The 14,126-nt window shown below is 31.5% G+C and overlaps 1 protein-coding gene across 1 annotated transcript in view; it reads right to left on the bottom strand.

The window, feature by feature from the left end:
• LOC119688560 (lachesin) overlaps positions 1-14,126 on the bottom strand; it is a 150,764-nt gene that overhangs the window by 76,319 nt on the left and 60,319 nt on the right. The window contains exon 3 of the mRNA XM_038103233.1: positions 12,767-12,925. Coding sequence (XP_037959161.1) covers positions 12,767-12,925 — 159 coding nt within the window. The remainder of the gene's footprint in view (positions 1-12,766; positions 12,926-14,126) is intronic.

The following is a 14,126-nucleotide window of genomic DNA, read 5'->3' as shown; positions in this document are numbered from 1 at the left end:
AGTACAGCGAATTTGAATTCAAAAATTTATTATTTCACTCTGAGTTTAATAAACAAGTAACCCGAATATAAGAAAACAGACAGACTTGATTTTTATTGATTTCAATATAAACATCGAAAACCGCTGAAACAAATTCAGATTTGTTTATTTATTTAAGCTAAAGATTATTGTCTCTTAGATTGCATAATCTCAAATACTCTTTTACCAAAGCAATGACACAAATACTGTCTTCATATAATACATATACTTATTGTAGCTTTAAAGAATCTTTAATTATTTATTTGATGACGCAGCACTACAATTTAAAGCGCAGGTCTAAGCAAGATTCCATTATTGTGATCCAAGAAGTCTTCATCAGAAATATAATGCATTTAAAGTGTTCTTTTAAACTATTCCAAAAAGTGCGCGAAATTTCAATCTGTTCCCTAAAGGTACCAGGTCATCAGAAAAGATGAAGAGGCATGAAAAAGTGGGGATGATTTTGAGATCGTTAAATATGAATGTAAATAAGATTTGATTTCTTTAAAATTGTATTCTTAAAATACGATAAAACGAAACGAGGCTTTGTCATATAACAAACAGCGTGAATATCAGTCGATTTTCAACTGCCACCAAATGGTCGACAATAGTTTACTTTGTTCTGATTCTGATCACTTGGCCAATGTGTTCAGTTCGTGTTCCCCCAATTCTCGTGCCTTTCCTCTCGTGAATACTCATGCATCAACACTTTTTCCAAAATTTCTATAGCAGTAGTAAAAGCAGAAGTACTAAAAGTAGTAATGGTAATCTGAACTCTCATTTAGTTTGTTCAAAGCTATATATACCATACTTAGTATGAATAGTACACTGCTTGTATGACGTCACAATTTCTTTTTATTAGCTACCAGGCCATCAGGAAGGTAGATGAGGGTACAATTGTGATATAATCAGAAAAGCCATAAAGAGAGAATAATATTCTCATCTCATCTCATCAAAATCGGACTATGTGAATAATATTTGATGAGAGCTGTATCCAATAATTATACTGAAATCGAGGTAACATAAATAGAGAGTCGGGAAGTGAAAAAATTGTGGTAAGTGTAGAATGAAAATTCTGAATGTGTTTTCAAAGGTTAGCGTTTTTATACTTAAGGCAATAAACATAAAGTCCGCAGTTAAAGCCCAAGTTCAGGAATTGAGGGTAAAGGCAGAAATGCCATTACTATATTGATATTAAGTTTGATTATAGAACAGAAAGAAGAAATAGAAAAAAAAATATTTTTATAAGTTTAATTGTAATATTTATTTATTGCAGAAACCAAAAAATGTGAGTTTGTTTACATTCTACAATGAAACACACAATTTTATATCTACACAAGTTTTAAAATGTGAAGCTTGTGAATGTATCTGTCTGCACTTGGTTTGCTCAATTGTTTTGCACAGAGTTTTCTGATCGCCTGGTGTTTATATTCACAGTTTCCCCATTCAACTTGTACCTTGATCGCTTGATCGCTTGATCGCTTGATACAAGTTGTCCTCATATTCGTGGATTTGTGGATTTGTGGATTCGCGGCAACATGTTGCAACCTATGTCTTCAATTAGTTTTTTGCCTTCTGTATGAAGTCAGATTATCGTGGCTGTTAACAGCTAAAGTGTAATGTGTAATGTGAAATCACACAAATTTATTGATTAAATTGACACAATCCAAATGTTTTTCAGGTGGTTAAGATACTTTTCGAGGGTGCTTAGCGGATTAGAGCCGAAATGTATGACCTTCGGTGTATGAGATAATTACACTGATGTAATTTATTATACAAGTGCACATATTTCACGTGAATGAATTAAAATTACTATCGTACAATGATTATGGTTCAAGATTTATCATAACTCTATTAGTATCTTTTATTAAAGCAACGCTAAAAAACATAAAGGAGAAAAAATCTTAATAACTAAAATGACAAGACAAACATACGCGAGACTATGCTAATCTCAAGTAGTCTTAAATAAAAAAATAACTTTTGATTATGAATGTAGTTGTATGGTATAAAGTGTTTAGATCCAAACATTTGAGTCGATTGTTTTGATCAGAAACTGTCAACAATGCATTACAGCACATTCTGTATCCTCGTTTCGTTGGAAGCAGGCATTTCACTTTCTGTAACTTTTTGTTGATTTTTACTGTGAAATCAAATTCCCTAAGGTCTTTTATTCCCCAAATTAGGACTATTTATAACACATTGAACTTTATTCGTCGATTATGTTGAACATTGTTTTGCTTGCAAATTTTTAATTATTAAATTGAAAACATAAAAACAGAAGTTTATTTACATTTAACGATCGTTAAACAGAGAATTGTATTCAACAAAAACATTTTAACCTGTCTATGACTTTTTCGATTATTCCTCAGTCGTACTATCTTCTTTTTTTCTGATGACCTGGTAGAGAACAGGATGTTGCTAAAAATATGACGTGATATTTTCAATCGCCTGTTTACATTCAGATCAACATCATTTGTTCATTTCTCATAAATATAATTTATTGGACAATAATAGAATTAGGCTTAGACTCTTCAAGCTGTGAAAATTTTAGAGTATTGATATGCTCTTTTGTTAGCTGAGAGTGCCAGTGGAGTACATGAAGTTTCATTTTTCAGATGTACAAATGAGGACTTTCTTAAGACTTGAATTTCAGTATGTTCTAATTGAATAATTTAAGTTCCGTTATTATAATTTACTACTTAAAGTCCTTTTTGAATAAATGTGGTTTCGCAATGTCAAGAGATTACCTTTCATGGCTTAAACCGTATTAGAAGTAAACTTGTTATAGTCATATAATTTCTTTTAAAAATTCAGTAAGATCATTGAATCATTAAGAATCAAACAAAGCGTTGTCAATGTACCACCGGGAAGCACTCTATTTAAATTAGGAGCATTTTGAGGATGTTCGATAGAAATAAACTCAGATGAGTAAAGTGACATAATCATTTGGAGTCATGTAAGTCAGTCAGGTAGTTAGAGTGAGTTCACATAGTTACCAAGCGATCAGAATTCAATGTAAGGAAATATCTATAATATTTTCACTGAATTGATCAGAAATGGTTTAAGACAAGGCAGCATTAACTGCCGTTTTGTATTAAAATCGATTGAACATAATATGTTAAACACATACATATTTAGAATTTATTTAATCATCATTCCAATTATTTTGAGTGATGTTAATTTTCGCAAAATACCATTAGTCAAAAAAGTCAAGTGCAGCGAATTTCAATTCAAAAACTTTTTTTTACTCTGAATTTAATTCACAAGAAGTTGTATTTAATGGACATGTAACCCGAAAATAAAAAACAGACTGACTTGTTTTTCATTGATAAAATCATATATAAAAATATCGAGAACCACTGAAAGCAAGTACAGGCAGATTTTTTTATTTAACATATTTAAGCTAAAGCTTGTCGTCTTTTAGATTACCAATTCAATTTAACAACAATAACAATAATAACTAATAATTCCATGATCCTAAATACTATTTCACCAAAGCAATGTACAAATATTATCTATATTTAGTACATATAACATATATTTATTGTATTCAATTGTGTGTTTTAACAAATCTTTAACTGATGACAAATCAATGCTATTTGGAATTTTAGATGTATTTATCAGTAAGAGGGACTAACATGAAAATTGTTTACAAAGGGAACTAACTTTAACTGTAGATACATGCAAATTCATTATGTTCATTGTGTTTAAGTGAGTCTTCAACAAAAATGCATTCTCAAAGTATGCTTTCCAAAGTACTCCAAAAAGTGCGCGAAACTTTCATGTTCTCTCTCAAAGTGCCAGGCCACCAGGAAAGAAGAAGAGGCTACAATAAAGAAATAATCAGAATAACCACGAAAAAGCGAGGGTAATTTTGAGATCGTTAAATATGAATGTAAACAATCTTTGATATTTTTATACAATTTAAAATACGATGAAACGAAACGAGGCTTTGTCATATAATAAACAGCATTAATCGATCTTCAACTGCCACCAAATTGTCAACAAATAGTGAATGAACAGGGCAATGCACTCTCTTAAAATAAACAAAAAATATATTCAAAAAACAGAAAATGAGGTTTATATTTAAGTTCAACCATATTTAAGTCACACACTATTAAAATTAAGTGTCAACAGCTCAATTATTGTGCGAAATTTGTAAGAGAACTGAGGACATGGTGTGAGATAAATCACACATAAAATCGGAGGATATGGAGATAAATAATAGGTGATAAGCTTTTACTATATGTTTGGCAAAACAACTCTTTCATCCCAAATTTCTAAGATGACTGGACTGTATGAGTTTGGCTACACGCGTATATATACAAAATTTATAAAAATACAAAATATATTCAGAATAAACAACAGGAACCGTTGAAAGCAAATTCAATTATTCGAATTGTTTATTTACATTAGCTCAAGTTCATCGTGTTGAAATAGTTGCATAGTCATACTTAATGTCCCCGACTGCCAAAGTTGAGTAGAAAAATTTACTTTGCTTCAATTCTGATGACTTGGTATATGCGATCGATTAGAGTTCCCCAATCCCCCCGCCATAGCAGCTATAATAAACTTATGTGAGAACTTAGTAGTAGTAGTAGTAGTAGTAGTAGTAGTAGTAGTAGTAGTAGTAGTAGTAGTAGTAGTAGTAATAGAAGTAGTAGTAGTAACAGGAAGTAGTAATTGTTTTAGATCCGTTCTATCTTTTAGCTTGTTATTAACGATATATACCTAACATGACAAGACACTAATAGTATGATGTCATATTTTCACCTTGTTAGCTACCACGGTATCAGAAAGAAGAGGAGGGAACAACTGAGAAATAATCAGAAAAGCCATAAAGAGAGATAAATATTCCGATGGAAATCGGACTATGTGAAGAATATTTGATAAGAATTGTATACATTGATTAAACTGAAATAATTAATACAGACCAAATAGCGCGATTAAAGAGTTTATATACATGACAACAACGATAACAAGCGTAAGTCTTGCTTACAAGTCCAGATGTTGTAATGATACTAAGCTCTCAGTAATCAAGGTAACAGAAATAGAGAGTAGGAAAGTGGAAAGCATGTACTATGTGTACAATGAAAATTCTGAATGTACTTTCAGAGGTTCGCGTTTTTATACTCAAAGCAATATATATAAAGTCTGTCTTATTTCTGTTTTCTGATGATGTGTTCAGCAAATGTGGGTAAAGGCAAAAATGCCATTATTTTATTGATATTAAGTTTGATTATAGGACAAAAAGTAGATATAGAAAATAAAAATTTTTAAATAATTATTTATTACACATCTTTAATGCTTTTGTTTCATGTGTTATCCTACAGTGGAAGCAAAGCCAAAGAATGTAAGGTTGGTTTTAAAATGCGAGCTTAGTGAATGTATCCGTCTGCACTTGGTTTCCTGAACTGTTTTGCGCAATGTTCTGATTGCCTGATATTTATATTCACATTTTCCCCATTCAACTTGTATAATCGATCGCTTGGTCGAACCCCTCATATTCGAGGATTCGTGGATTCGTGGATTTGTGGCAACATGTTGCAACTTATGTCTACAATTAATTCTAAAACTTCTGAAAGAAGTCTAAATTAAATCCTTGTTATAATGTGTGGGATTTTAGGGTTGTCGTGTTTCACATATTGATAGAACATAATATAATATATGGTATAGAAGATACTTCAAACCATACTTTTTAAATTTGATTATTACTTGAAATTATTTTCTAAATTGAAAGGCGTTCTGAACAGTTGTAAATGTATAAATTTAGTTTTTATTTATTTGGAAGTTGGGCAGAGCATACAGCTGTTTTGGGTATTCACAAATACACATCACCAGTGGATGGATAATATTTCGAAGTTTTGGGTGACGTTATTTGGGTGACTAATAAATAATAAATAAATAGTTTACTAAAATATGTATTTCTGATACGTGAATGTGAATTTTATTGAAAGTGATCGTAGTGAGGTAGAATATTAAATTTCAGTCTTGTTGTCATTGTAGTTTACCTTGCGATTGCTTTGCTTCTTTCAATGTTCACTGCTTTTCTGTTTCCCTAGTATTTGTGGGAAACAGTGGATGTTAAGGTTTCAGTAATGAAATATATGTACTTCCATTTCTTCACCACTGTGTCAATATCTCATCAATTCTTTACAACTAAGTCTATGTTAACTGTTACCATGTTTGTGTAAAGTGGCCTAACCCTTCGGAGTCATGCAAGTCAGTCAGGGAGTTAGAGCGAATTCACATAGTTACCAAGCGATCAGAATTTAATGTAAGGAAATATCTATAATATTTTCACTGAATTGATCATTGATCAGAAAAGCATTAAGACAAGGCAGCATTAACTGACGTTTTGTATTAAAATCGATTGAACATAATAAACACATACATAATTAGAAATTATTTAATCGTCATTTTCCTTATTTTGCGTGAATGTTAATTTTGGCAAAATACCAAAATTAGTCAAAAAAAAATCAAGTACAGTAAATTTGAATTCAAAAATTATTTTTTCACTCTGAATTTAATTCACAAGAAGTTATATTTAATGGAGAACAGACAGACTTGATTTTTATTAATTTTAATATAAACATCGAGAACCGCTGAAACGTTGAAACAAGTGCAGATTTGTTTATTTATTTAAGCTAAAGCTTATCGTCTCTTAGATTACTAACTCAATTTAGCAACAATATCAACAATATGGTAACTACTAATTGCATGATCCCAAATACTCTTTTACCAAAGCAATGACACATATATTATCTGTAATATATCTTACACATAAACTTATTGTATTCGATTGTGTGCTTTGAAGAATCTTAAATTGATGACGAAGCAATGTTATTTAGAATTTTGATATATTTGTGAGTAAAAAAGATTGAAGTAAACATTGTTTACAAAGAGAACTAATTTCAACAGTAGATCTATGCAAATTCGTTGTATTTAAGGGTGTCTTCATCAGAAATGCATTAGCATTATTAAAGTGTGCTTTCCAAAGTATTCCAAAAAGTGCGCGAAATTTCCATCTTCTCCCTAAAGGTACCAGGCCAACAGGAAAGACGAAGATGTTGCAATAATAGTAATCAGAAATAATCAGAAGAACCATGAAAAAGTGAGGGTGAGTTTCAATTCGTTAAATGTGAATGTAAATAAACTTTGATTTCTCTATGCAATTTAAAATGCGATGAAACGAAAATGCGAGAACGAAGATCAATCGATTTTCAACTGCCACCAAATTCTCGACGAATAGTGAATGAACAGGAAAAATGTATTTCCCTTAAAATAAATAAAAAATATGTTCAAAAAACTGAAATGTCTGATTTATACGAAATGGGATTCATATTCAAGTTCATCAAAGATTTCAGGAAGTAAAATACTATTAAACAGGTAACTGTTTTAATTTAAAAATTTAGTGGCAATAGCTGAACTATTGTGGGATATTTGTAACAGAACTGAGGACATGGTGTGTGATAAATCAGACATACAAATATTGGAAGATGGAGATAAATAATAGGAAGTAAGCATTAAGTATTAGTTTGGAACAAACACATCTCGCGTTCTTATACTCAAGTCAATAAATATAAAGTACGGTTCAAGGTGGTTTTATACGTCTAAATATACGTCTACTGCAAAATAGTAAACCAATAGGCCTAAATAGATCCTTTTGGATCACCGGTACAACCCAACCTTATAAGTGAGTTCATTGAACCAGCAGAGTCAAGATAACTTTTATTTACTAAATAAGTGGGAAAAGAAATAAAATAAGACATACTCATTTTTTATTAAATTTAGTATAAACAATGTGAACCATGGACATCAAATTCAATTCTCCAAATTGTTTATTTACATTAACCCCAGTTTATCGTGTTGTGTCTCTTGAAAAAGATAATTTTATATTCATTATCAAAGTCTGCGTCTGCCCGAGCTGATTTGAAAAGTTTACTCTACTCATATTCTGATCCCTTGATCATTCTGTTCAATTCGTGTTCCCCCAATCCTCGTGCCCTGTACTCGTGAATACTCATACGTTAACACTTTCACGAGAATTTTGTTAGATGAATTTAGTAGCGGTAGTAGTAGAAGTACTAAAAGTAGTAATCGTGGTAGTGGTGTCTATCCGTACTACACTTTAGTTTGTTCTATCGATATATATACTTACATGACGTCATAATTTCATCATATTTGTTACCAGGCCATAAGAAAAGAAGAATAGGACACAACTAAAAAATAATCAGAAATGTCATAAAGAGAGAATAATGTTTCCATGAAAATGTGAAGATCTGTGTGAAGAGCATCCGATGAGAGTTGTTTGGAATAACTGTACCAAAAATCATTGACACAAACTGAATAGAGCGATTAAGGAATTCACATATATGCACACATTATTACGATGATAATAATATATAAGTCTTGCTTGGAAATCCAGATTTCATTGTAGTAATAGTAGGCTCTCAGTAAGCAGGGTAACAGAGAAATAGAGTAAGGACGTAGAAATAAAAGTAAATGTAGAATGTGTTTTGTGTAAACAAAAGTCTTTATTAAGCATTCTGAATGCGTATGTCTGAGCTTAGGTGATATAAGAAACATACAAAAAATCGAAACTTAAACTCCATTTAGGAATATTTATAAAACATTTTTAAATATGAATGACGAAATCTGAATCGAATCTGTGGATAAATTATTTGCAGATATACTGAAATCTGTTATGATCAGTGAAGTTTTGCGCGATATAACAAATATAAGCAAATTAATAGAAAATTTGTGGACAAATTGCTATATTCACGGAGAGGTGACGTTATTCTCATAGTTAATGAAAAACTTCAGTTAGTTCCCTATTCCATATTAATTCCATGTTAATGCAATAGAAACAGTATTTAATGTAGAGAGAAGGTTTCAAGTGTTGAAATGCGTGGAAAGGATTCCATTAATTGGACGTCCATATGCATGGCACGAGATAAAGTAATATTTAAGCTATATCAGGTTGCAAAACAAGATATTTTGCAAAAGTAAAATCAGTCCGACAAAACCATTAGTGATAATAAATTATTTGAATTCTATATATTCTAGGTGTTGATGGCAGACAGTTAAGCAGTGTTGAAATATGCTTTCTTAAATATATTAAAATCTAAATCCAAATAAGCTCAATTACAACTTCTTGGAATTGGTCCATTATATGTGTTACAGTTAACATTGTAAAAAGTAGTGCTATTTTGTAGTGTTTGATGTGTTCATAGCAGTACTTATTCCATAAATTTCATGTCGAATATGATTGTGAGCTTATCTCTATGATGACAGTTATTTTATTAAATAAATTTGATTTATAAACATTTTTACATATTAAATTTAGCGTCCGAAAAGCTAAAAGTTGCCTTTAGCGATTCAACCGATCCAATGGGTCGACTGGTCCATTGCGTGCTTTATCCTTAATTTAAAATATTTATTAAAGCCTAAGAGTATGTTTAAGAGCAAACGATACTGTTTATAAAGCTTCTCCAGAAAGAAAAGATCTACTATATTTGAAATACATTGCGTGACCGGTGGATAGTGTCAGAACATATATGAAGAACATATATATGAAGAATTCGTCTTTTTCACAACTGCTGCAGAATCAAGTTTCTTATAATGTAGTTAGTTTTTTATTTAGACAAAATTATTCACACTTTTTCTTATCAACTCCCTGATAAAATGAAAATTATAAAATCTATTGATAATATGTTATATCTGTTTATAATTATTTATGGTGATTAATACACTACTGACTAACGGAACTATATATGTATTCATAAAGGAGTTCAACTTTATTCAGATCAACTATTTTCAAATATCTCCTCTATAACTCAATAATCTTTGCATAACTAGTCAATTTCCAATTGAGTAGTACGTTGTTACTTATAAATAATAGATAAATAATTCACTAGAATATATATGACAAATACCATATATAAATTTTATTCAAAGTGATCGTAAGAGGTAGAATATTAAATTTAAGTTTGGTTGTCAATGTCATTGTAGTTTGCCTTGCGATTGCTTTGCTTCTTTCAATTTTCACTGCTTTTCTGTTTCCCTAGTATTTGTGGGAAACAGTGGATGTAAAGGTTTCAGCAATGAAATATATGTACTTACATTTCTTCACCACTGTGTCAATATTTCATAAAATCTTTGCAACTACGTCAAACAGTCAGAGTTATTATGTGTTACGTCCATGTTTTTCCTCTAAATAGCATTAATGACTTAAAGATTTTTATCAAAACAGATTATTGTGGTTACCAGCAGCTATACTATATTGAAAATCACAAAAGTTTATTAAATTAAAGACTAACATACAAACTTAATCATAAACAATTGTTATACATAAATATAAATTTAAATAAAATGCACAAATTTCAGCGATTACCATTTGCAGACTCTGAAATAAAACCATTTAAGAAATTATATAAAATAGAAATTCTCAAAACCACGAGATGCAGTTCTCCTCATTTTATTAGAGGATCTTTAAAACTAAAGATATTGTGATGAAAAATCTGAAACTGTGGCTATGCACTTGCAAGCAGTGTTTAAAGTAAATGAAACTCCTCAAACATCCAACCTCCAAATTATGACATATACTTCCCTCACGGATGTGGACCCAGAAATGAAGTCAATACAATCTTTTCAAGGGCACTTAGGTGAGCTCAGAGCTGAATAAGAGCTGAAAATAATCTTTTAGTGTGAATGTAGATGGTTAGGTTCAAACACTTGAATCGATGGTTCTGATCAAAAACAGTCAGCCTCTCTATGACATTTTTGAGTATTCTTCAGTTGTATTCTCTTCTTCTTTGTCGATGGCCTGGTAGAGAACAGGATGTTGCTAAAAATATGACATTAAATTCTGAATCGCCTGTATACATTCAGGTTATCATAATTTGTTTATTTGTAATGGACAATAATAGTTAGACTTAGACCCTTGGAGCAGTAAAATTGTAAATGTACTGAGGTGGTCATGTCTTATCTGAGGGTTTCAGTTGAGTGCACGAAGTTTTGTTATTCAGTTGTTCAAATGAGGTCTTTATAGGGACTTTAATTTCAAAATGTTGTAAGTGACGAACTAAATTTTTGTTAATTCTTCAAATCCTTCCTTATTAGATGTAATTTCGTAACTATTAATGATTTATTTCTATGCTTAAAATCATGTTAAAAATATATTTATTATATTCATATGGCCTTAGGTTGTTTTTGTAATCTTGAGCTTCTTTGTAGCACCCCATACACAACTAAAGGAGTGAATTTCAAGGCAGATCGAATTTACTTGACCTAACAACTTAAATCTTTGCATGATTTGTTGCGCAATTCGAGTTTTAAGGAATGCAAGAGGTAAACGTATGTGCCTCAATGGGGAAGTGGGGCTAATACACATCCTAGCCTCCTCAACAGCCAACATCAGGCAGCCTTGCTTAACTCTGGTCTGCGACACAAATGCCTCACTAATGCTGCCGCAATGCAGGACTCTAGCATTTACTCCGCTGTACTGCACTTTGATAAGGCTTTTGATATTTTTCAGAAACACCTACGCCATCAAGCGAGGACTATGTGGCACTTCGGTTCATAGAGTCGAAGGCTTTTTCGAGGTCGATGAACACAAGAAACAGCGGGGTATTTATTTCATTACACAGCGTAGTCTGTTGATGTGATCAACGCATGATCTATTAGGCCTAAAACTTGCTTGCTCTTTTCGGAGTTGGCAGTCAAGGATGCGGTTTACTAGAATTACCTTCTCTAGCTACCAAACACCAATTTTATCCCCAGATTTGTAAATAAGGAGATCTGGTCCTCCAGGTTGGGGGTTTCGCATTCGAAAAAAAAACATACGCTATGCAACCTTTTCTAAAAAAGAAGGAGGCCTAGGTTCACACTGGACTATAGTGCCAAATAAGAAGAAGAGATTTAGTTTAAAAGCAACTTGCAATAGATCCATTATTTTATTATAATTCGATTTTACCGATGAACTTAATTTCTGTTTAAGTTACTTCGTGATTCTGACAAGCTATTCGTGAATCAAGTTTACACAGTAATGAAAAATTATGTGCTGTTTTTGGTTCTAAGGAGTATTGCTTTTAACAATGTTAACATTGTGGTTGTTGTTAATGGAACAAGATGAAGAATGATTAATGACGATATGTGTACTAATTTATAGGAACTCGATTTGGTCGTGTGATTCACAAAGGTGGTGCAAGAAATTTCAAAATACATCTAATTTAATTAGAGAAAACCAAAAATATATGGTTGAAAATATTTGAAAAAAAATTGCAAGAATGACATTTATGTTGGGTGCAATATTAAAATGTTGGGTGCAATATTAAAATAAACTATCAAGAACTCCTTTTGTAATATTATATGCTTGACGTATCCGCCTAGGTGAAGCATATAATGGTGGAATGGTAGGAAGACAATATTTTCTTTGCTCAGGTTACAGATGCTTTTCGTGCTTTTTTATTTACTTTCGCACTACATTAAACTATTTTCCGATATAAAAAAACTTTAAACACATTGAAATCAGATATTCGGACAATAAAAAAGTGCTGTGATGCATTTTGAAGCTTGAAATAAATGATTGCTTCATACGAGCATTAAAAATATATGGCATAGCGCTTACACTTATACACACTAAAAGCGTAGATATTAATTTATGTGTACTTGAACAAACACAAACACAAATACAAACACAAACAGAAACAGAAACAAAAGCACTATTTTGTAGGCCATAACTTACCCTCCATTGTTTTGTTTATAACAATTTTATTGCCATCATCTCGTTTCCATTTAATTGATGGCTCCGGGCTACCTTTTGCCTTGCAACGTAGCGTGACATTATCGCCCTCACGTACAATGACATCACTGGAAGTGAGTGCATCATCAATGTTCGGAGGCACTGCAAGCAAAAATGAAAATTTATAAAAATTTATATGAAATTCTGCATAAAATATATACAAAAAATTCCAACTTAAGCATGTATGTAACCATGAATGTGTATGTGTGTATGTAAATGTACTTATTTATTTATATTAACGGTAAAAAATTGTTCAAAGCGGAATTGCTAAAGTTAAGAAGAAAAATTAAAACTAAAATAGAACAGGAGGTTCCATGCCTTTCAACCGTTTTCCTTTCCTTGTTCCTCGTTTTGTATGCTTCATTTTCCAGAGGAGAACACGTGGTATCAGGTAACAGGTCGAGGAAAGTTAAAAAGAAGTCCACTGCTGAAGTACTTGTTACTGTTGAAAAAAGTATTGCAGCTACAGATCTGGGTATCTCTGGGGAAATGGGCAGACAAATGCTCAATTGTTGATTTAAATGTAAAAGTTATGCCGGCAAAGCATGCCAAAGTGGTAATTTTTTTCCGCATTTTTTAAATTTTCCTCCTTTTGAAAGCGAAACAATTCATTTTTCATAAGATTTTCCTCTGCAGGTACCACTCATTTCTTCCTCTTCATTTTGCTGATTACGTTTTGAGCCTGATGAGGTCAGTCAGAAAACTGAAGGCACCAGTAAAAGCACAAGACACATTTTGTATAAAAAATAAAATTAATTTTCTTTTTTAAATTTCACGCATTATTTCCGATTAAAGAGAAAAATTTAAGGCCTTTGTTCTATATTATAAAAACTATCGTAATAGTTCGCCAACAGTTGAATCATTCTGGATAAAAAATAAAAGGAAGCTATTGAGAGTAAAATACTAAACGCCTCATATAGTGTGTGAAATGTAGTTTCAAAACATATTGCTATTTGTAACAAAATAACACTTTTGTCGAGCGGTACAGAGCTAAGAAAGCTAAGAAACAATAGCGATATAAGGATTATTCGAAGATATTACGACTAAGATGAGAAGGAGATGCTTTTAAACTAATCATTGGTTTTTATTTTTTGACCCAAATTTCTTCTTAACTCGATACAGTTTCTCCAATGAAGCTTCTTTTATCCTTTCAAATTGCACATCTTCAAAGTAATTATCAGTCTTCAAAATTACTCCATATGATGGATAGCACATCCATAATTGACAAAATTTTTTTCTTTTCCAACACCAACATGCAACATGCTTACAGACTAACAACATATTCTTAAACTTTAGAAAGAAA

This window comes from Teleopsis dalmanni, chromosome X, assembly GCF_002237135.1.
Source record: "Teleopsis dalmanni isolate 2A chromosome X, ASM223713v2, whole genome shotgun sequence".
NCBI classification, from domain to species: Eukaryota; Metazoa; Arthropoda; class Insecta; order Diptera; family Diopsidae; genus Teleopsis; species Teleopsis dalmanni.
The sequence above is the reverse complement of the archived record's forward strand: the minus strand, read 5'-3'. Positions and strand labels throughout refer to the sequence as shown.